The 24,170-nt window shown below is 39.5% G+C and overlaps 1 protein-coding gene across 4 annotated transcripts in view; it reads left to right on the top strand.

The window, feature by feature from the left end:
- Positions 1-24,170, top strand: part of ARHGAP18 (Rho GTPase activating protein 18) — a 95,703-nt gene that overhangs the window by 33,936 nt on the left and 37,597 nt on the right. For 2 of the 4 annotated variants that reach the window (XM_027633878.1, XM_027633876.1), the window contains exon 2: positions 23,842-24,041. In XM_027633878.1, coding sequence (XP_027489679.1) covers positions 23,842-24,041 — 200 coding nt within the window. Of the gene's footprint in view, positions 1-22,383; positions 22,481-23,841; positions 24,042-24,170 lie in introns of those variants that run through there. The other 2 variants (XM_027633875.1, XM_027633879.1) reach the window with 2 other exon arrangements.

The following is a 24,170-nucleotide window of genomic DNA, read 5'->3' as shown; positions in this document are numbered from 1 at the left end:
TTTTCAAGGGCATTTTCCATCTCCATTATTTCAGAAAGAAAAATTCTCATTCATTTCCCCCTCTTTTTCTATGAGTGACTCACTCTTGGAATTAAAAACCAGAGAAATCCAGTATGAAGGACTAAAGCACTGTGAGGGGTACATATAATGCTCAGTGTACAAGCAGTGAACTCAGAAGCTGATTACTCACAACGGCCTTAAGTTGGTGGAGCATTTTGCAATTTCATTTGCAATCTGCTAGTACAGCACGAATTTCAGGTCCCCTGCATCATCACAGCAATTGTTGTTCCTAACCCCTGTAACCTTTCATGATGCCAGTATGGATGACTGAACACAGTACCTTCCATGTGTCGCTTTGCCTCTGCAAAACCAGAAAGATCTGCAAAGCAAAGACCTGTCCCACTACAGCTGACTTTATGAAATCATAGCAGTCTTTTTATCTACTACAGGTTTTACATGAGCACAATCTTTATCTGAATACATTAGAAAAATCTTTTCTGCCTTGGGTTTGCCTGCTTATTTTAGCAGTGTTTATTGTCTGATGCTTACCAACATCCTCAGATAGAGCTGACAGGCAACAAGTCACTAAACTGCTTTATTTAGAATAGCTTTTGTGTCTTTTGTACTTCATGCATATGTGGTATACAGCAGACTCTTAATGTGTTGCTTAGATACTGGTGTATTAATCTCAGTAACTTGATCTACTGTCAGCAAGATGTGATATCTCTACATTTCCTGCTTCCTTGATTCTGGATTCTCATTTCATGGGGTTCCGCATTCCTCAGTTTGTACCTTATTTCTTCTATGAATTTATCTTACTCCTGCCTTCAGTTCTTGCTATATCTCTCTACTCGATTAAAAAGCCCTCCTAGTACCTGTTACCTATTGTCAACTTGCTGCTCACTTTTATCTTGGTAGGTGGAACAAATAATTCTGTTTGAGCCTTTGTTTCTTCCATCTGAAAATCCTTTTTGTGACACTTTTCTTCATCATTTTCAGCATCTGTCTTTACACTTGTCCTGCTACTTTTCTTCTCCTTCAACCCCCAGCCTGAATTACATGCAGTGCTTCAGTGTCAGTCTCATGAGTGTCACCAACACAGGTAAAATCACTTCCTTGCTGATAATTACCACCTTAGCCCATTGTATATATTGCAGTAATGCCATCTTGTTTTTCTAAGAATCTAGAACTCCCATTGAGTTGCATGCTTTTTCTAAGGCCTAAATCTGCTGAAGCTTTTGCAGTGCAGTCTTCATTGTGTAGACATGATCTCTGTTTCTTGTGCTTGGACATCCATTTACCATCTGTCAGTATGATAAAACAACATAATTTCAACAAGCCCAGTTCACTAGGTGACAGATTATTCTATGTCATGGGTGTAGATTTGATTTAATGTCCTTCGCTATCAGTGCCAACAGTCTGTTAAGTTCTACTCCGGGTCAGGCCCTTAAATAGACACAAAATGAGAATAACTGCTGAATCAGTAGAGCTACGTAGCAGAAAATAGGAAAATCAGGGCTTCCTGTATATAGGCTTTCTTTTTTATTTTAATGACATACAGAGAAGGAGATGTCATGCTTGTCTAGCTATAAGGAATGTGAAACTTAGTGGCTTTTTGACTATTTTAGTTATGGGCTTTCCCTTTTTTGCTTGAGTGTGTACAAATCTAGATGATAACAGAGCATAATACATTATATTACTAGTTGTGCTGTTGTAAGCCTGTAGACTTTATATAAAACTGGAATGGAACTGAACTTCTGATGAGCAATGTGCCAGAGGAGCTGTGTAAATCTGAACTCCAGCATTCGCTCTAAGTGTGGCATCAAACAAATAGTTTTTAATTGCTTCTTTAAGTTACTTTTCTTTGATAAGCAGAATTGTTGAACTTGTTTTTCAATAAGACTAATGGCACTTTCAGTCTGCTGATATTGGCCCTTGATTAAAAGTGTTGTAAACTATTATTATTACCAATATTTTACTCTTGTTTCGTAACTATTACTAGTGAAGCTGGAGATAAAAGCTGTGTTTTAAAAGGTTTTGAAAGGTTACTCACACGTGTTTGTGTAACATTTGCAGTGCCAGCACTTTTCTCTATTGTTAGTGCTTTTTTTCACTAAAGTTACTAAATGTGCACCTTCGTTTTTTTGTTTCTGAAATGCTACTGCTGAACGGAGGCCATAATTTACAGCAAGTGATAACAAGGTTACTGCTATGAGCAGGATCGCAGATTCCTGCTGCCCATGGGTCACTGACTGTCAATCCAGACTCCTCAGTAAATCTACTTAGCCAGGGGAAGAAAAATTCCCTGCTTATAAGTTTTGAGTACTTGCAATGTGCCAACAGTCTGTTTTGTGAGGGCTGCTGGTTTTGCAGTGAACTCACCTCCGCCTTGGAGTTGTGATCTCAAAATAATCATGTTCAGGCAGGGAATTTAAATATTTATAGCAAAATAAATAGAAAAAACCCCCACAGGGTTTGGGTTTTAGTATTTGAATGTGTAAAAAATAGACAGGCTTGCTTTATTTCATAAGTACAATTTTAGACATCATTTTCTGAGGTGTATTTTTGATGATATCCTGAGCAGCATATGGGAGAGCACTCCTGCATTCCCAAGAAACCTGATGTTATGAACTTATTCTTTGGTTATTGTTTCATTCTAGATCTCTTGTATTACAGCAGAGTAAAAGCATGCACAGAAATAATTACTTACCTGGTAACACGCCTTCCTGTGAGGGTAAGCTGATCAAAATTCCCTCTTGTTCTGTGACTGTTCCTTGCCCTTCCTGATACAGCATCCCAGTCCTGTTAGCCTAGAAAGGCTTTCTTGATTATTTCATATACTTTATCTATAATCTTTCTGGGCCACATGGGGCCATGCTGCCCTCGTCAGCCGCGTGGCGCTGCCACTGGCGAGGATTGCGCCCTCGTGGGAGAGGAGATGGGGAGCTTCAGAGTGCACAGAGGTTTGCCAGTCCGGTTTGGGGGAGGGGAGGGGTGTCGGGCGGGCCGTGGGGGTCCTCAGACCGGCGTGAGGGTGGGTGGGGCAGTCCTGTATGGAGTGTCGCAGTGCAAGGGAAGATCTGTGGTAACATGGTAGGGGGAGGATAAGGTCGGGGTGGATAGTGGGTTCTTCTGGACGGTTGGGGGTTTTGGCCAGGCTGGGGCCATGGGAGGCACCCGAGCCCCGGGTGGGTGCGGGGAACGAAATGGTTTGGTTTTGGCTCACCTGCGGCTACTGCCCAGGTTCGGTTTGTTTTGGATTTATTTATTGAGTCCTGAAAGGGTGGTCAGGACAAAGGGATGTTCCTGGGTATTTCCCTGGGATTGAGTATAGATGGGTGGCAGAAAAGTAGGGAGTGAAAGGCTTACCCTAACTGTTTTAGTGGGAAAGAAGCCTGTGTACCCGTATGTGATTGCGAGCTATGCTGGTGATGGTACATGCCTTCGGTAGGGTCTCCCATGCCACACAGGTCAAAACCGAAGGGTCAGATATAATATGTCCATGGGCAGGATGAGCTCGTTAGCCTTCTGGCAGTCATCCTAGGAGAAGGACAATTCTAATTCCAAACCCAGGCAGATGGAGCTCGTTTAGCCCTGTAAGGCCATCCATCTAAGAGAAGGTCACTCTAATTAAACCTACGTCCTGAGGACCTCACTGCCACCGTCCAAGCTCGCTCGGCCCTGGCAGATGAACCTTAGGATTAAAGGGTGGGTTCAGTTCCGCACATACTGCGTCTCACCTAAAAAATCCATTGCGCAGGCTCGAAGGCTTTACCCACATTTGTAAAGCCCTGCAGCGATGGGCGAGGGTTGAAACGGCAGGTGAAAGGTGCACTGGAAGCCGCAGACCCAACCCTGCATGCAGGTGGTTCTGGACATTGGTCGCTAGAGACTGACCCCGGAGATGACAGTCTCTTGGGGCAGCACCCTGAATGACCAAGAAGCCTTTTTCAAGGACAGCACTGCTTGCTCCACTCGGAGAGGGGCCTAGAAAAGGTGACCTTACCAAAGCTCATCTCCACCCTCCACCTGGTTGGTTAACCGCGGCCAACAGGCATCTTCTTCTAATGCGGTCACACAAAGATCAAGAGACAAAGGCACACACCTGCCCCCAAAGGTGTACCCAAATTGCCTCAAATCTTCGTTCACGAAGCCTAGCCATGATGATGATCTGTTGTCTTTCTACAACGACCTTCTTTCCTAGGGAGGCTTCTTAGGCCAAAAGATAATAATAAAAATGTGTTAAAATGTTTCCTCTGCAGGGCCCCCAGTATGCTTGGAGGACTTAAAACTGTTTGAGGTGAAGTATTTGAGGAGGAGCAAATGTGAATGTTTTTATCGTAATTAGAAAAATGGTTGAAAAAATGAGAAAGCACCAAAGTAGGAATAGCATTGTTTTCAGCAAAGAAATAAATACTTTATCATGCACTCAGTGCCAAAATGCAGCAGAACAGTTGGCTTGTTTTACTTGATTTAGCATAAGTACAAATCTTCAATTTCCCACTCCTCCAACTCCTTCTTCCAGTTCAGCAGTCCCTAAACCACCTAGGCAGCTTTTACTCTGGCTTTAGGAAGTCAGATATTTTGACTTTGCATCCCTGTTTGAAAAACAGGAAAATACTTAGAATGGTGTGTGAGAATTCTTTGGTCAATGTTTAGCAACATGTGCTTAGTAAAGTACATTGCTCAATTTTCAGTATTTTTAATCAGTTGATTGTTTTTAGCAGATCTGTATGTAATTGTCAGAACAGTGGTGGGACTCAAGGCCACTGATGAAGTATCATCTTTATCAGAAATTCTCTGCCTTTAATAAAATACAGTAGCAAGGTCCAGGAGTATACTGTATCCAGAGGAAACAGGGAGCTTTACCCCAGTTTAAGAAAGTGCAAGATTAAATTTTAGCTGCACATATAAAGCAGAAAGTTCTTATAGGCCTGTAGTAGCCCAGGAATTCATATAATAATTGTGGTTATAGCTGTAGTTATGAGTCCGTGATCCCAAATAGCTCCAAGAGGCTTGGAGCAGTAACCAGAAGCTTTGGCTGCTGAACAGTGAGGAAGCCCTATTGGTACTGTCACACACACGGCTGTGACTCACTGGCTGGTCACAGTAGGAGACCAGAGCTATGGTTACCACAGGCCAGTGGAAGATGTTTTCTTTCTCAGCAGTTGCTAAGAGGATGAGAGATCTAACAGTTCTGTAGTGTAGCTTCTGGAGCCTCACATCCTGCTTGCCTTTGCCACAACTAGATAAGGAAACACTAGTAATGGTGTTATCGTTGTGGGAATGGTCATTCTCATCATTGCAACATTTCCAGACGTGGGCTTTAATGTCCCACTAAACTCATTCTGGTGGCTTGGCTGTATATCTGCTCACAAGAAGCCTGTATTTCAGGTAGACTTGAGGAATATCTTCTTGTTCTGTTGAAAAGAGACAATATTTCATGAAAGTTTTTTGTTCCTCTCAGAGTGTCTCCTAAGGTGTGTTCCAAACTAGCAGAGGTTTTGATGTGCAGTGACAATGGGTGCAGGTCATGGCCCTACTAGGCTGAGATAAGTGTAAGCTGAAAAGAGTGAGGAACACCACTGAAAGTAGAGTTTCTTTTCATCTCTCACACCTTCCTAATGTTTTTCTTGCCCAGGCATTGGCATTTCCAGGCTACTGAAGTAGACTGAGCTGGATTAAAAAAAAAAATCCAACTGAAAGCAATATTTTTGCAAGTGTTGTTTTCAGGCAGATTAGTTCCATAACTGAGCTCAGCAAGTTACTGCATTAGTGGTGGTGTTGGTATAAGAGGAGTGAAGGAAACACACAGTAAAGGGAGATTTGACAGAACCCTCTGGCAGCAGCCTACATCTGTACCAGGTTAATGTAAGCATTATGGGGCTGTGATTTGACAAGTTAACTCATTTTTATGAATCCTAGTAGTGGCTATGGCCACATCCTGTGAGAGGCTTATTTGATATCATTTAGCTCCATTGATTCAGTTTTGTTAAAAAGATGTTTAATGGCTTAACTTTGTACTGACAGGTTTTTAGTCAGTTCAGGTACAGCTTGTCCTTTGATAACCACTCTGAAGCTACCATAAGCTTCATCTCCAGCTTGTTTAGTCCTGACTCATACCATTCAGTGATTCAGTCATGTGCATGGCCTCTACCTGCAAAAGGCAGGCTGTGATGTGAGAGATCCTTAGAATCCAGGTACACTGCATAGCAGGGAACACCTGAACTCCTCTTACAGAACTGCTGATAAGCTGCTTTCCCCTCATGTGTCACCATGCAGCCTGCCTCACCAAAAGAAACAAAAGCCCAGCTTGGATTCCCTTATACTTTAATGAGGTTAATTAAAGTGCAGTTTCTAAATTATGGTTGTTCGTCCATTGATAAGCTCTTAAAAGCTTGCTGATTTATGCCTTGTTTAAACACACCTTTCTTTGCTCTGAACTTTGCACCAGAGAGATTGCTTTGGTTTCCTTGTGCCCAAGGCAGTACATGAAAACAGTATTGGCAATGAGCAGTATAATCAGAACAGCTTATATGATTTCCTGTAGGAAACACAATTAACTTTTCGTTTTAGTAATATTTTTTAGTTTAAGAGTAAAAAAATATGTAAGACACTTTACGAATATAAGTAGTTGATAATATTATGTATGAAAGAAGATGTCCAAGCGTCTGTCCAGCGGCCCGAATTCTACCTGCCTTCTCCTTTCTGAGAAGGGTATTTACACTGCGGTACTTGTTCTCCTTTGAGGTGAAAGCTAAGAAAGAGACTGTATTTGCTAGAACTTCTTACTGTGGATGGTACATAAAAGAACAAACTAAAACAGAATCTTTTCTCCTATTAAGTAGGAGCTGCTTATGAAAGTTTATGGGAAATGATTAGCTTCATGCTGTGAAACCTGGTATTTGGCACTTTGGACTTCAAATTAGAAAACAGCTTATGAAGATGTATGATCTTAAAAGTTATGTGATGTGTTATGGTGTTTTGGTTTTTGGGCCTTGCTTGAGTTTTTGAAATGGTTGTTTAAGAAAGCTTTGTCATCCTGTTTTAGGGGGTGTAAGGTGCTCACTGTCCATTTGGAGAACTATTTTATATAGATCTCAGTAAACACAGACCTCAGTTTACGTTGTTATAATTTCTCTTAATTTTAAATATATATATGTACTTAATCTCTCTGACATTTGGATTAGGCATAAATTCAGTTTTGACTGCATGATTTTGAAGAAGTTGCTAAGTGAGATCCAGTTCATTGCTGAACATGTTTTGTACTTACCCTTTTTTTTTTTTTTGGATACATTACTCATTTTTTAATTGAACGATACATTTATGCCAGTATATTCTTTGTAACATTACTGAATGATTTTCTGTCTGGTGTTAAGAAATTTTAGTCACTTACCTGTATTTTAATTTATAACATGATTCTTCTGAAGACTGATGAAATTTATCTGAGTCAAAATATTAGTATGAAGTTAGATTTTTTTTTTTACTCAAGGTGGAAAATCAAAACTGTTCAGCGAAAGATACCCTAAAATCATAAGATGCTTTTACAAGTAGGATCAATGCTTTTTGTACTGTAACCAGTGAGGGAATTGTAGTATTTTAAAGCTTTGATTTTTGTTTTTAACTTTTACTGTGGTTGTGGGGCTTATTGTGAGCTAGCCAGAGATGATTCTTTGTCCCATTTCAACCTGCTACTGTCACAAGAAGCCATTGTTAGTACTTTAAACAAGGAAATTACTTAAAATAACTCCCAAAGTGCCATATTATCTTCAAGAGAAGAAGCTTACTGATATGTAAGCTGCTTCCTAGCTGACTTCACCAGCTGTGGAGGTCAGAGTGTAAGTTTCCGAAGCCTTCCTCCTGATCACCAGAATACAATGTATCCCCTACTGACAGTTGTCCACCAGGATCAAAGAGCAGCTTGACAGTTTTACGTCAGGACGTCCACCATCATCAAAATGGTTTTCAAGCACTGTGAGTCCATGTGTCATCAAGTCTGCTTCTAGCTGCTTGCTATCTGAGAAGGATGTGAGAGTACAGCTACAGTGAGTTGTCATGGGACTGTCAGCTGTGCCAGGCTGCTAAAAGGAGATACATATACATTTAGTTTCTTAAGGAGGAAGCTTGTGACCTTATGAGCAGAAGAGGATATTGCATTGTATTTTTCCATTGTGAAGGATCCCTCATGCCACAGGTTTAGCTTTCTCAGAGCACTTGCTTTGCATGTTTGTCAGTAAGCTGCTGCTGCTGCTAGTCAAGTGGGAGTTTGCCTGCTTGTTATCCAAGTGAGCTCTTTGTAACACTGAGGAAATTGTTAAAGAGAGGAAATTGTTGAAGGTAAGGAGATATGAGCAAGGGATCTTGCATGTTCCTTCAGCTAGGTACAGTGGATAACTACTGCACAGATGTGACTCTGGACAGTCTGGTTCACTAAAGAATACCTTGTGATAGGGTGCATTAGGATACCTAATGAATTTGGGGATTAAATAGGATTATGGGAAAGCTAAGGGCCATTCCAAGTCCTCTGTAGAGTTCTGGGAATCCAAGTCTTCTGCTGTGTCCTGATTAATGAGCAATATTTTGTGGGAAGTGGCTTAACGATTCAAAGGGTGACTGTATTACTTTGAATGACTGCTGGTGGAAGAAAGTGGAAGAAAGCCTATCTGATGGCTGGAGGTGTAGTGCTGAGGTGATGTGAGATGCTGATGCCGTTTTCATGGATGTAGACCCATCGCTATTTCTGAATAAAGAATTATTCTCTGCTGTGGCCTCAGAGAGTTGTCTTTTGCATTGGGCTGGTGAAATGATTCAGTTGTGCATTTAGCTGGCTCTGCTCAATGTTATCACATGATCATCTGGTAGTCCTGGTAGCAATTTCCCATTTAATCTCTCTTAGTAAAGAGATACCATTCCATGAATTGGACTGAATGTACTATGGGCTGGCTGCCTTACTGCTTGTGCTGTCTTGGAGGGGTCTGCCAGCAAGGATGGAGAGATCCCAGGGTCTGGCACATGATTGTTTTGGGGTGTGGATTTAGGCTGTTCTGAGAAGAATGCTCAGAGGGTAGTGTTGGCCTCTTGCAAGGTGGGCTGGCCTGGAGGTGTTTTGCCTGGGGGGATCCCCATGGGACACTCTGAGGTTGCGCTGGTGTGAAGCTTGTGCGAACAGAGAAGGAATTGGAGTCAAAGAGCACTACTTGGGCACTACTGGGGAAGAGACAGCTTCAGTGTATTACCTCATTGTTTAAAACGATAACATATATACTTGGTAATAAAAAGTGATATTTATTCTGAGAGAGCATTGCACAAACAATTTTAATGGATTTACTTCCAAGTAGGGTGTCATGAAACAGCAAAAAAGGGAAAATTAGGTCCATTCTTAGAGGGCCCAGTCCATGAAAATATCCCTAAATTTGTCATTGTACCTCCCCAACTTTCAAAGATGAAGAAGATTTGAGCACCTCTGGTGAAAACACTCGACAAGGAGGGCAGAAGCTATAAAGTACACACACTGGTTTTGCATTTAGAGAACTGAGAATTGAGAAAATAGAATTATTTAAATATATGGACATTTGTTCTTATTTGAAAGTCTCCTTTTCATCTTTATGTTAAAATGTGTTGTAAATTTCCTGTTACAGAGTTTCTACATCAGTTGCTATTGCTGTGTTGACTTTCATTATAAACCCTTTTCATGCTGACAAATGTGTGATTCCAGTTCTGTGTCAGTCTGTCAGCACTTTTTTAGTTCTTTATAAATGCAAGACTTCGTCCAGGTGCCTTATTTTGGCAAAGGAATTATTCTTTATCCTCTGAGATGGAACTGGCTGCTTATATAATCAAATATTTCTTGTATCCAAGTAAACTTTTAAGGTTGCAAGTGTGCATTTTCACTGCAGACAATATTAAAAAGGAATTTACTTTAATAACTCTGGTAGGAAGGGACTTAACTGTGTCACCCTGCCTGACCTCAGAGGGTGTATTTGTCACCCAACTCGGGCCCAGAGATGTTCAGTCCCTTCATTGCCTCCCCAGCAGTTACACTATGTACTGGTTCCCTAATTTTTAGTGTGTATTAGAGAGCACTTCAGAGCTGGAAAGTCAGTGGAATCCTGCCCAGCATGGTGAAGTGGCATGAGGGCAGAGTGGGCAGGTAGAGCAGCTGGAAAGCTGGGTGGGGCACCATGCAGCTTCTGCCCTAGTTTACCTCACATCTGGTTCCCTTTGCTATCTACAAATGTCTCTGCTCTCTACACCAAGGTCAGACCCATTCAGACTGCCTTTTGTTCCTCCACTCACCCGTGCCCTGCCCCTTCCCCCTGAATTGCAGGCTGGGAATACTGTCATAATATGATATTTTTGATTTAATTGAAATGAGAGTTTTCATATATGACTTAATATTGCATGTGGCAACTGTTTTTTATTTCCCTGTGTACATATTATTCTCTATAAGAACATATGGTATTCATTTGTAGATGTGTCTCATAATGGGAAGTACAGCTGTCTAGCATGAGGAATTTGGTCCTGTAACTAAAAATCACAGATAGCAATACTCAAGAGTGCATTAACATTGCTCTTGCTCTTCTGTACACTGTTTATGTACGTATGGCAAGAGAAAATATGCATTTGTATTTATAGAAGCATCTGCATATGGATTGTGCCTTATTTCAGGCTTTGTGTTACATGCAAAGCATTGTATTTAATTTTCCTTGATTATTACTGGGATCTGTAATTATAGCTACTTAGTGTTACAAGTAAGTGCTATTTTTACCCTGTTTACACAAAGGAATATGTTTGAAGTTGAAGCTGGGGATATAACCTCTAGATACACAGGGAAAGTTAAAAGAGTTTCGAGTAAAAACGATATTGTTTTTACTTGCATTTTTTGCCGGCAGTTAACCCTCCACTGAAGTGTTTTGTTTGGGAATGCAGAGTAAGAGTTATGGCTAACATTAGTGATGCAATAATTTAAAAAAGGGAATATGTTTTATATAACTGATTGATATCTTTCAAAATAGAATGGTATTTTTTTTATAAAAATAATCATGGGGAACGTTATCAGCTGAAAAACCACAGGGGGCACCTATATGTTAACTTAGAAACTGGTATCTCTCATGTTTGTAAAATGCTAGTAAAGAAAGAGGTGTTGGTTAGGAAAGAAAACAAAGGATATTCCTAAACAATTTCTATGAAGAATTATCAACTAGATAATTTATAAATCTAAAAAAGGGCTTTTTTTTTATTTACTACCGGTATTTAATGTTGAAATCCCAGAATTCTTGCAGTCCTTGTCTGCATCCTCTTTGATAAGTGTAATTTAAGTTAGAGTTGGTAAGAGCTCTTTTGGTCTTCTGTTTCTTTTTTTCTCATTTTAGTAGTAGCAGATTTAACTTTCTGACCAATCTTGAACATTTCCTCTTGCCACCTTAATATATGAACAGCCAGTTTTGATGAACTGGCTACCTACGTACCCACACAGAAAGGAGACTGCTTACACCAAGGAGAATCATATCTAAGAGTAAAGAATAAAAAATCATTTGTGATCAACTAATAATAAAATACATATGTGTTTTTCAGGTTTTATTTTTCTTTTTGAACAGTTGTTTCTGTTAAATGAAACAACTTGGTATTTAATTTGCATGTTTTGTTTACTTTTTCTTAATTTCAGGTGTTCATTTCTTGTCTGTTTTCCCTGTTGTTTCATTTGTATTGTGTTCTCTTTGTTTTCTCCTCTCCTGGAACAAACCAAGACCTCTTTCAAATCCTTTCCATTGAAGTTTTGGGTTTGTATTCACATCCTGATGCTCAGACCTTGTGGACAGGTAGTACCGTACTGAACTTGGTAGGCTAGCTTCCAAACTTGCACACAAACATATTGTATATTCAGATTGGTAGCTGTATATCTATATATTTCATTTGTAAGTGAAGGGACATACCTATGCATACAAGTACCAGTAAAGCTTTGCAGGAGCCTTGTTTGATAAAATGGAAATTTTTATATCTTTTCTGGTGATGTTGAGAAAACAGAGGTGGTGTCAAAGAGGGAGTGGAAAGGAAATAATCTGTAATCCAGAGCTGCTTTCTGCTTGCTTGGTTGCCTACCAATATTTAAAAACTACCAGAAAAATGAGGAGGGAGGTAATATATTAGTGTAATTTTGTTTCATTTAGTGGGTTCCTTGCTTGGTTATAGGGCACTAAATTTTGGAAGTACTCATTAGCATGACTCATTACAGAGAGTCCTGCAGACAGTTCAGCTGTTACACCCCAGGAACAGGAATTTCCCAGGAATATTTGCTTAGAAGAGGGAGTTTGGTAGGAAAGGAGAGGTTGCAAAGACGCACAGCTTTGGCAGTTGCCCTGGAGGGTAAAAAGTAAGAATTGTGACTGGGTGCCCTTTTCAGTCTCTTTTCTTTTGCTGAGGTGACAGTGGACTCTTCGGCTGCCCCTTTTGTGTGGTGAGACTGTGGGGATGGGTTGTGAAGGAAACAGCTGGGTCAGGGCAGATCTGCATTGCCCTCTGCCTCTCCCGTGGCACGCTCTGCCTGAATCTTACTAGAGGAATTCCTCAAAGCAGCTTTGCCTCGTGCACAGGCATATGCACCATTATTGTGTTGGCTCCTCTGACAGTAGGTGAAATTCTAGTGACCACTTTTCAGACTGGTTGCAAACACCTCCTTGCTTATGCTAAGCATAAACTAAACCCAGATGGTCCCTCTCTTGCAGCATCCTTGAGGTCTCCCTCTCTCCTATTCCCTTGCCTTTAAGCATTTCTGATGCTTTGCTTCTGAATAGACCTGTATCCCTCAGAATACTTGAGTACTGGCCCACCTTGCACATGCTGGTCTTCTCAGCCCTTTTTGGTTTTGCCTCTCCCTTTCTTGTCTAGCTTCTGTGAGATCACTTTTATCTACTCTGTCTTACTGAGAATTTTTTGGTGGTTTGTTTGGACAATAAAAACATTTTCCTTACAAAATGTCTTTAGATTCCTGCATGGATTTCCTTGCCTGCTGTTTGAGAATGCTCATGCAAATTCATTTACAATTTATTCTGAGTGTAAGGATTATATTGTAATAAATTGACTATGAATGTGTGCCAGTTTCCTTCAAGCATAAACAAAATTACTGAATTGTGCTGTAAGCCTTATTTTTGCAAGTAACAGGGTTATAGGCCTAACTAATAGGTCCTTTAGCATGGTAAGAACTAATGATTTTAGAGAGCTAATTGCTTTTAAAGACACAAAAGTGACTTGAGTATCATTTCATGGCTGTAACTGTACTTTACTAGATGGTCTTGGTATTTGCCAGGATAGTTAAATCGGGCTTCGTTGCCATGCTTATTTTTTCCAGTGTGAAAAGAAAAATAAATTATTTAAATCTTTCCTCTCTATGCCTCTCAATAATGGAATTACAAATACTGTATCTGTTTCACTTCCTGGTTTATTCTCTTTGATATTTGTGGAGCCTGAAGTGATCTCAGACAGGCTTTATTCTCTTCTTTGGGAGAAGATTAGTTCCAGTGGTTCTCTTAGAAGATTACAAAAAAAGTGTACTTTTAAAATGTGTATTATATGCTTGAGTATTTTCCCAATAAGTAGCATGAGGGTGCTTACAGAAAACAAATTTACCATAGACTTTTTGTCACTGATATGAAGTAGAGAATGAAAGAATCAAAACTGCAAAGGAAAACATCTGTGCCCATGTGAAGCCAGGTGATGTAGGAGGCATTTGGAAGCAATGAGAAAGGTCGATCAACTGATCATGGGACAGAGCCAAAAAAGTGACAAAGGAGATTCAAGTGAGGCCCTTCCTTTCCTTATTTTCCTAGCTGTAGGCATTTTTTTTTTTTTAAAACTATAGCTTTAAACAAGATTAGGTTTGAACATACTGGAGTTTGGAAATTGACTTGTGTTTTTTGTTCAGTGGGACTTGAGGTTCTGTAAGCTTTTCCAGTTCTTCCAAAGGTCTGCACAACTTGCAAACCTGTTCCTGACATGTTGCCACTCTTGTGATTTTACCTGTACAGGCCACCCACATTCCCTTGTCCCCTTGTTTTCTCCTCTGGTGGATTTTGCTCTCTCAGGAATAGCTGTTTCTCTTTCTGGAGTGTTAGATTTTGAACAGCAATTGATGCATATGGGCAAAAAATAACACTGTGAATTCAAAGCCTTTGAGACTCTTCATTCAAATGGTATGAAAGTTTAGCTAAATTGTGATAATTTTATTGCAAGTCTGATCATATGTTTTGTTTTGATGTTTTGGAGTTCTAAAAACCTTCCAGATCTGAGTCCACGAGACTTACCTTTTACTAAAAGAAATAAGCAGGCTTTTGTATTCTATGGTTGGAGAATAAAGCTAAAAGCATGCATTGAGTCGAACAGCTTGGATGCTGGAATGCAGCAGTCCCCCCCCAAATGAGGAAACACAACTGGTGTAATCATTTTGTGGTGGATGAGCTTTATGGCTGCAGTTGTCAATCCTGAATTCTTTCTCACTTTGTGTGGAGTGGAACAAGGTCATATTTTTCCTGAAACAGCCTGGGATGGCATATCAAATAACTCTTTTGGCAACCGTTCATATATGTATATGTTACAGTTCTAACACCTCTTTTGATAATAAATCATTTCACATCATCAATTATACACGGAGGGCCAATGATCTATATCCTCATTTAAGATAGGATGTGTATATGTCAGTGTACCATAATTATAAAGTATCTAACCAGAAATAGAAAATAGGTAGAGTCTAAATGGTTGTGTAGGAACATGAGGTCCTACTAAAGGAAATGTCATGAAATATTTTAATCTTCTTAGAACTGCTGCATATAGTTCAGGCAGATTTAGTTTTGGCATCATATCGGGAATCTTCCATTTCTGGTATAGTGGATTAGAATATTAAGTGTAATAGCCTGTGTCATTGCCACAATTTCCTTCCTGTTTTCTTTAGTGACAGGCTAAGGTTGCAAAATCAGGAATGTGTACTAAAGTAGAAAAAACCTCATATAAATAATAATGAGATGTGGCTGGAAGCAGTACATTGTATATATATACTTCTTATAGTCTGGCAACCTTAACTTTGGCCTGTTTTCTGCTTGTTATTTATGGAGGAATTTAAAATGTCACTTGGTGTGGTTTCTGGTTTTTTTGTTTTGTTTTGTTGGGTTTTGGTTTTCTCGGTTGTCTTTTTTGTTGTTGTTTCATTTGTTGGATTTTTTGTTTTGTTTTGCTTTGTTTAGTTTGGGGAGGTTTTTTTGGCTTTTTTTTGTTTGTTTCATTGTTTGGGGTTTTTTTTGTTAATCTCCAGAGCAGTTTTGAGCAGGTATTAACAGCAGCTGATGGAATTTTAAAAAAATTCCTAAGAGACCTGATTCTCTTTGCTTAGCCTTTTTTGTGCTCATTTAGAAAGTGAGTACTGTTTTGTACCCTCTCTGCAATCACTTTGTACTCTTTGGAAAGAGAACAGAACTTTGCCTCAGTTTCTACTTCTCTGGCTTTTTGTTGGAGCTTAATGGGGATTTGGGCAAGTTTGATTGCAGTTGATGTTCAGAATGTTCCGTAAGGTCACAGAGTAGCCAAAATAAAAGGATTTAATTATGGAGAGAGGGAGTGCTAAGTGTCAGTTCACCAAAAATACTGGAAATTATGTTACATCTTTACTGTTACCTTTACATGTCCTGTATGATTGTCTTGAAAAGACTGAGTTGCAGGAGGGTTTGCAGTCAGTCATGAAAGGAGTAAATGACACAAAAGTTAGAAAACAGAGGGTTCAGTTGTTGCGATGAGTGACAGGTTTTAGGAGTTAGAATGAAAAGCAGCAATACAAGCCCACACTGAAAGTTCTCTAATGCCTTCTGAAAGTTATGAAGCACTTTAAAAGGAGTGAGAAATATTTTTGCATTGTTCTGGATACCAAATGTTCAGACTTGTATCTTCATATTGCTCAAGGATTACATGCTGCTTATGAAAGGTTGTGATACTGGCTTTTGTTTGATGGGAGGATTTAACTATCAGTGAAATAGAAAGAATCTTTTTAATATGTTAAGCCTTGTAAAAAGTTGAAGATGTTTCCATTTAAAAAAATTAATTTATCTTCATTTAGGTAGTGTCACTACTCTCTGGCTTTATGCAAAAATTCAGTTATTTTAAGACAACCTGCTTTGATGGGCATATCAATTCCAATTTGATTTTTTTTTTTTTTTAACAGAAGACTTTGAAAAATGCTCAAAACTTTACTGCAAAATCCTGGATATTGTGTGAAGGGGTGGTGTGACAAAAATTTCTCAAACATCAGGTTGAAACCATTAGTATAAGTGATTTGGTAATAAAAATTCCTGCTTTAACACAGCCTTAGAATCAAGGCCTTGCATTATCTTTTGGATGCAACTTTGCCCAGAAACCTTGAAAAATCAGGATGCCCTTCTGGTAGACACCACAGCTATAGGAAGGTCTGGCAATCCCTTCCCAGGCCAGTGTCCCAGCCAGGAATGGGAAGCTGAAGCCAGGCAACTGCTATAACCATTAGATTATAGAGCTTTCTTGATTAATTCAGTTAAGAAGTTTTTGCACCTTGCGGTGCTGCTTGGCTTCTTGAAAGAAGGGGAGGGATGGGGGGAGCTTTGGGTTTCATAGCTTTACTTATTCCCGCACTTCTTGTAGCTCAGCATTCAGGATGAGAAGTGGGACAGGAGACCACACAGTTTCCCTTGTTTAGTTGTTGGATTGTCTGTTTAGTTGTTTGGATTAAAAAGGACTTAGGAGGTCCTGTATTTATATAACATCTCATTGATGTGATTGGTTGGTAAATAGTTTTCCAAATGAACCACTATACTCATAGGCATTTTTTGTTTGTTTCAATCTAGCTAGCTTTTGTACAAACTTAAAATTACTTACACAGATTACTGTATTTGTAACTCCTATGTCAACAAGATAATTCTGCTTTGAGAGTGCTACTCTATGGCCACAGTGCTGGAACCTATCACAAAACCTCAACAGTAGAGCTTCCTTTTATCTGCCTTGCAGTATGCTATGGGTTCAGATTTCAATCTTTAACACTCAGTGGTCCAGTGGTGAGAGACTGCAGAGATCTGAGAATTATTCTTGTTTCTGTCACTGATTTACACCATGAGCTTGCACAACATGCTTCACCTCCCTGAGCCAAGTACCCACCCCTTTTTTCCCTCTTCTCACAGTCTTGTTTATCAGATTAACACATCTAACCACGTGTTGGTATCGTGCCCAGAATCAATGAGCCTCAGTATCACCTGAGGTATGGCTGCAATAATATTGCTAATAGCTTTTATGTAAATGACCAAACTTAGACTAGCTTTGGGAGCAATGACTCCCTTTGCATAGGCATTTCAGAAGTTGCTGCTGTAGTGCAGCTATAGTCAGATGTATTTTTGTCATTTTATATAACTCTGGAAGTAAAGTGCTAGTTTATTGGAGAACTGTAGAGTGCATCCGAAGGGGCAGCAGTGCTCAAGACATTGACTGTGCAGGAATTCCAATAGCAATGGTTAATGGATAGGATTTAAAGAAGCCTCTAAGGCCAAACATTATATTTTCAATGTACAGCTTAACGATGTGTAATAGTTCAGTTTGACAAGTAATTATCTCACTTAATGTTGTGGTTTAACCCCAACCAGCAAACAAGTATTATCACACAACCACTCCCCACCAGCATCATGGGAGAGAGAATCAGAAGGGTAAAGGCTAGAAAACCCATGGGTTGAGATTAAGACAGTTAAACGGGGAAAGAAAAAGCTGTGCATGCAAGCAAAGCAAAAGAAGAAATTAATTCACTGCTTCCCATGAACAAGCAGGTGTTCAGCCATCTCCAGGAGAGCAGAGCTCCATCACATGTAAGGGTTGGGAAGGGTTTGGGAAGAAAAACACTATCACTCCAAACATCCCCCACTTCTTCCTTCTTTCCCCTCTTTATATACTGAACATGATTTCATGGTATGGAATATTACATGTATCAGGATATTCCGTGGGTAGGTTGGGGTTGGCTGTCCCGCCTGTGTCTCCTTCCAACTTCCCATCCCCCCATCCTCATCACTGTAGCAGTATGAAAAGCAGAAAAGGCCATAACAAAATAAAAATAACAAAATACCAATAACAGAACCATTTCTATGTTCTCAGTCCTGTGTTCAGCACAAATCCAGAGCACAGCCTCATACTAGCCACTGCAAAGAAAATTAACTCTACCCCAAACCCAGCACACTTGCTGATGCAATGCATTTTCTGTACTGTTCTCAGTGTTGGAAATCAGCTGATGCAAATGTTTGGAGAACTCTTAGTCTTGTAGAACACTGAATTAAAGACAATGTTTAAAACTCACATACATTTATTTTGGCACCTGTGGAGAAAGGACCATATTTGTTTAGCACCAAAGAGTTTAATCTGAATTGGAGATAGACCCAGTAATTAAGCAGATGGTCTCTTCCCTTGTTGCACTTATGACACTTTTTATAGGTGTGAAAGTTTTTATACAGGAAAGATCCAGGCCTGAATTTTGAATTCCAAGATTTGCCAAAAGTGGGTAGAAAAAAGGACCCTGTACAGAAATTCCTAAATTGTAGGCTGAAAAGGTGTTTCCCATTCCTCCATTTCACATGCATTTCATCCGTTGTTGCATTTGTTTTAAAAGAAGAAGATAACAGATTATAGAAACTGGTGTCTTTTTGCTTTAGCTCGTACAGTATTTAATAGCTGGACTTTGTCCTTTCCTAGAGTCGATGTGCTCTTCTGCAATAATCCTGCTAGAGGAACTGCACACCTCTTTCAGCATGTTAATCTTTTATGTTTGACTCAACACTGTATTTATATTCCTTAGTTTTTATGACCATAAATGCCCTTGCATTTAGTATTTCTTTATCTATATGCGTACCCAATATGTATAGTATATAAGAATACCATAAAATTACAGTATAATTATAATATACAATTACAGTGTTTGTATAGTGCTGTAGAAAGGTCCAAAATTATTACCTAGCACTACAAAAATGACAAATATTATATTTTTTCTCATCACTCATTGTGATGTTGTGACCATCACAACATGGTCCTTAATTCTTAAGTGAGAAGAATGGAAGTAAGGGCAAAATTAGCTTTCTGCAAAGTGAATTCATCTGAAATGAGCGTGGAAGTGCACTTTACTAACTGATTAATCTCTAGCTGTTGTAGTTTACACATGACAAATATCAGTTATGAACTGCTAAAAAGGCACTGAAACAGACAGGGAGATTTAGACTTCACAGGAAAGAAAATTAGGAATAAAGACAACTGAACTATTATAAAACGACTATTGTTGAAATCAAAATCAGGTTAACAGAGCCTGAAAAAACCAACATTTTTGTTACGGTGTAAAATAGTGATTAATGTAAGGAGTCATATTTATTTAGAGGCTGAGAAGGGACACAGTTGGTCACAAAAGTAAATGCTGAAGAAAACATTTGCACACAGTTCTTCTCCCTTAATTACTTGACACAATGTGAAGCATATCAGTACTTAGTGAAATAACCCAAATCTGGTTTCTTTCCTTGTAAATGTAATGAATGGTGTTCATTACAAGAATTGTTTTTAATGACCCCCCTCTGGAAGAACTGGAGTGTTTCTCTCACATCCTTGATGTTTCTAATAAATAAATGCATGTCTGGTGGGTGGGACAAGAAGATTAAGTCTGGTGAGAAACTGCAATAACTGTATTGAAGAATGAGTTTTATACCTGGGAGCTCAGTTTCGTACTGAGATAAATAGGCAAAAGTCTCATTGGCTCTGAAGTATGAGAGGTTAGAACTAACCGTGTCGTTTGCAAGTGAGAGTGTTGCACTGCTCCCTCTAAAGCTATTTGAAGAGTAAACTATTTACTAATGATTGGGAATAGATGTTAATAAGATTTTAATAGAGTTTGAGAGTGTTATAAGTGAAAACCTTAATGGAAATACGAGTCTTCTGGGGAGAAAGAAACTGCTGGTGAGTAAACTTACTGTTTAGTAATCTGAAACACTTGAAAATTACTTCAAGTGACTGTGTGTGTTAGCAGTACCCTACATTGCAGTACCCTACATTTTCTGTATGAAGAAAAGAGATCTCCTTTAAGATACTCGTGAAAAGCAGCGGGTTTTTTTCACATTTTAAATAGACAAACTGGATGCTTGATAACAATGGACTGGAGAAGTAACCTATTTTCTGCAACTGCAGTAATAGTGTTTTTTTGTAATGAGCTATATTTATTTCCTACTGATAGTTTTTTGGATAGCAGTCTTCTACAAAACTTTAAAGCTTGTAACTTGAGGCATTTTAAATACTTCAAAAATTTTTTTTATTAATCTATAAATGTGGATTAATTATTTTAAAAAATATATCTCTTGACTAGATTCCGTATAATATTATTACTAAGAGTGATTGCTTTTCTCTTGTTCCTTTCTGTTCTTCTTGGCTTTAACGTGCTTCCACCTGTGCATTTTTATTGTGTAATATGCAATTAGTGCTTACTGAGCATAAGTTTGGAGAAGGATTGAGTTTAGTGGAAGGTCACAGCAGAAACCCCATGTTCTTGCTGTTGTCAACAGATATCTAAAAATAAAAATCTTAATTTGCAACCTATTTTTCCATATGCTGTGAATTTTAAAAATTATTTTTGTTTTCTCATCTACACCAAGCCTGTGGTATCAAGACCCTCCTCATTATCCTCAAAAGGTCTGTTTTGTTTCTACCTCTTTGTGCACAGGAAGGAGTTCACAGTAAAGACAGAGATGAAGATGCCAGGAGCCACTGCTGTGCAGATTATGCACCAAATACTGCTTCACCGATGTCTTTCTCTGGTAGAGTATGCAAGGCAAGAAACCTTGAACCAAGTGAAGTGAAAATAAGATCTGATGTGCTCGGAGAGCTAGAGCTTTAGCAGTTGTTTTCTCTCAACCAGAGCCTCTCTCTGTCCTAGCCCACAAAAATATGAAGTGTGGCTGTGGACAAATGCAGATGGCTTTGAAAGGGTTTGCAGTCCAAATCCTAACTGGTGATAGGGATTGACTGAGTCTGATGAGAGAAGACAAGGAATCAAGGAATTTGTGAGTGGAGCAGGAGTGGTGTGTCACTTGGCTCCTGAGGAGCCCAAACGCTGCTGGGGTTGGGGTTGGCAGCTGAGAATGGGCCTAAAACAACACGTTGAAGGAGAGACTTGAAGATTCACAGCAGAGTGGTGGAGGTTTTGTGTGAATATTTCTTGTCAGGATCCTTTGGTCATTCATGTCCTTCTGTCTCTGAGGGCTTTCATGACAAGAAGTGGCGTTACTACCTGCCTACAGTTGAGAGTTCCTGTACTGGTTCGTTAATGGCGGATGGAAAGGTCAGGCTGGGAGGAGCCTGACAAGAGAAGCCTGACAAGAGAAGCCCTGTGACCCTGTGACCAGAGACTGAAGGGCAGGGCGCTGTCTCTGAGAGTTAATGCAGTGTTTGTGATGTACAGCAAATGCTGGCAGGACCCTGAAAATGGCCTTGAGTGCTCTTTGTGAGTGTCAGCTGTGAATTTTGGGACACAGGCTTCTCTTCTCAGAAATAGGACTTAGTCTGGGGAAGGTGACAAGCTGGCTTTTAAAGAGGGATCAGAGGAGCTCTGCCCTCTCAGCATGGCGCAGTGCCCATGACATGCTGCGGTGTATCCCAGCTCAGCCTGCCAGAATCCCCCAAAGGGCATGCTTTTAACTTATCCACTCTGTTAGTTTTATTTTTTGCATTGTGTGCTATGATGGTTAAATTTCAGCTGAGGTAGGTCAGTGAGAGCAGGTTGTTCCAAAGGTAAAAGGCCACGCAAGAGTTGCCTTGCAGCTCCAGAGGGTTAAACTAAGTGACAATAAACTGAAATCTCACCTCCCTTAGGCAGCAGTTCAAGTGTCCAGAGTCTGTGAGAGAGACCCAGTCTGCTCTGAGCACCTCCAGCTGAAGAAGGTAGGAGGCCTGGGCAAGGGCTGGGAAGTCTGACCTGCTTTGCCCACGCTCAGTGCTCTTGTTGCCTGGTGGGGACGCTTCTGCTGTGTCTCCATGAACATCTTTCTGCACTGATTAGTGTTGGATTCACAAGCAGCACATGTCATGCGTGGTACACACCTGTCAGGAGGTTAAAGAACTGAGGTAGAGATATTGTATTTATTGGGTAACATGTACTACTACCATGGTGGTGTTATTGCCATTAATGCAGAAGCTAAACACTCCTTTATGTTTTTTTTTCCGCCGGGCTTTCAAGTAAAGGCAGGTTAAGGAATGGTGTTAAGGCGCGTGTTATCTTGGTAATTAATTGTCATTTATTAACTTGCACTTGGAGCAAAGAGGCAGGGCAGGTGGAAACTCAGTGTCCTTCCATAAGGCTTTTTACCTTTAAAGGCAAAGTCCATATGGTCAGGATTTCTTATCAGAGAATCGAGCATGTGTGGTGTGAAAGGATTTGTGACTTGGAGACACAAGGGGCTTATCTTCAGAGAGAAAGGCTTGGCTTTTTTTACTTAAGAGCAGCTAACAAGCGTCAGTTGTCCTGAGATAAAATGCAAGGACGAGAGACTTTTGTTTTAATACTATATGAACTCACCGAGTCAGCCAAATGGGATGGTAGGACTTAATTTACTGCGGTTACACTCTGATAAATCCACAATGCTTGATCTTTGATATATTTTTCTCTTGGAATAAGTGATACTTATTATTAAAATCCAAACCATGCCTTCTTTTTTAGAATATGGAGATAAATTCAGACATAAAAGACTCTGAGGCTCTTCCTGAAATACTAAGAGCTTACTATCTTTTAATACAAGGAAGAATTTAATACAAGGAAGAACCAATTACAGTAGTAGAGTAACTTAGTTTAGAAAAAGATCACTGGAGATCATCACGTTCAATCTGACCTCCACTATAAGTAGAATCAACTCCGAAGTTAAATCAAGTTGCTACTCATGTAATGCACTGATACGCTGGATCAGTTTGTGGCTTTTGATTTGGTATATTTGACTGTAAGGGTGACCTGTAATTTCAGTGATATCATTAAAACCTTTGCCCTTTTTAAGATGAATTCCCTACTAGGTCAGTGGTCATTTTTGCCAATGACTTAATGAGGTCAAGATGAGACCTGGAGGTTTCAGCTTATTGGTTTCTTTTTTTCTAGTTGCAGCTATACTTAAGATGAAAGATTCCTTTTGGAAGCCTTAGCAATATGCATTTGGTGGAGTGAATCAGAAACTAGTAACACCAAACTATAAAAATGGTAAGGTTTCAGTCAGAGACAGCCAGATGGAAACAAATAGTTTCTGTGGCCCTTATTAAACATTCGGACTTGCCAATTTACTTCACAAACTGTAATTGCAGTAATTCTACATTGTCCTTTCTCAACTGTAATTAAGGTCATAGATACCAGAGTAAATATTAATAAAAAATAAAGGCAGAATAACAAAGGGAAACAGTAATTGTACTGTGAAGCTATAAGATTTTACTCAGGCAGAAAAACACTTTTGAAAAATTTTTTAAGCGGTGATAGAAAGATATGTACCATAAGGTTTGTGGAACTGACTGTTGTGAGTTGAATTAAAGGTTTGGTAACCAGGATTACTAGACCTTGGATTCATTATTTCCTTTTTAAGACTGACTCCTCTGTCATTCTGGATTGGAAGATATATATAGCAGAAATGTTAAATTAAAAATATATTCCAGATATTAAAAGTAATATTTGATATCTTGGTTTGCTTGTTGATAGTGGTTTGCTTTGATACTTTGACACAATTCATCACCAGTTGCCTTCACAGATATTAATATATCTTGTATCTTAAGATGCTAACCAAGAATTGCTTCTGGGTTTGTTTATAGCCGTCGATCTGGCCAGTATACAATGAACCATGACCATTCCAAGAAGATCCCCGATGGAGCATCGTTTGACCGCTCGGGATCCCAGGACTCCTTGGATGAACTATCTATGGAGGACTACTGGAAAGAACTTGAAAACATCCATGAAACCAGAGGAAATAACCATGAGGAAGGAGTAGCACTTGTAGTGAAAGAACCAGATGGTAACGAAATCCATTCCTGTGAATGATCATCAGTTTGCTGATTTAGGAATTTCTCTTCAAGTCTTATTTCAAGAGATGGCACCCACTAAACACAAATCATAAAAAAGAGGTCACCTTCCTGAATATCCA

The sequence above is a fragment of the Corapipo altera genome, unplaced genomic scaffold, assembly GCF_003945725.1.
Source record: "Corapipo altera isolate COAL_440 unplaced genomic scaffold, ASM394572v1 2b, whole genome shotgun sequence".
In the NCBI taxonomy this organism is placed as follows: domain Eukaryota; kingdom Metazoa; phylum Chordata; class Aves; order Passeriformes; family Pipridae; genus Corapipo; species Corapipo altera.
This window is presented reverse-complemented; position numbering and strand designations above follow the sequence as displayed.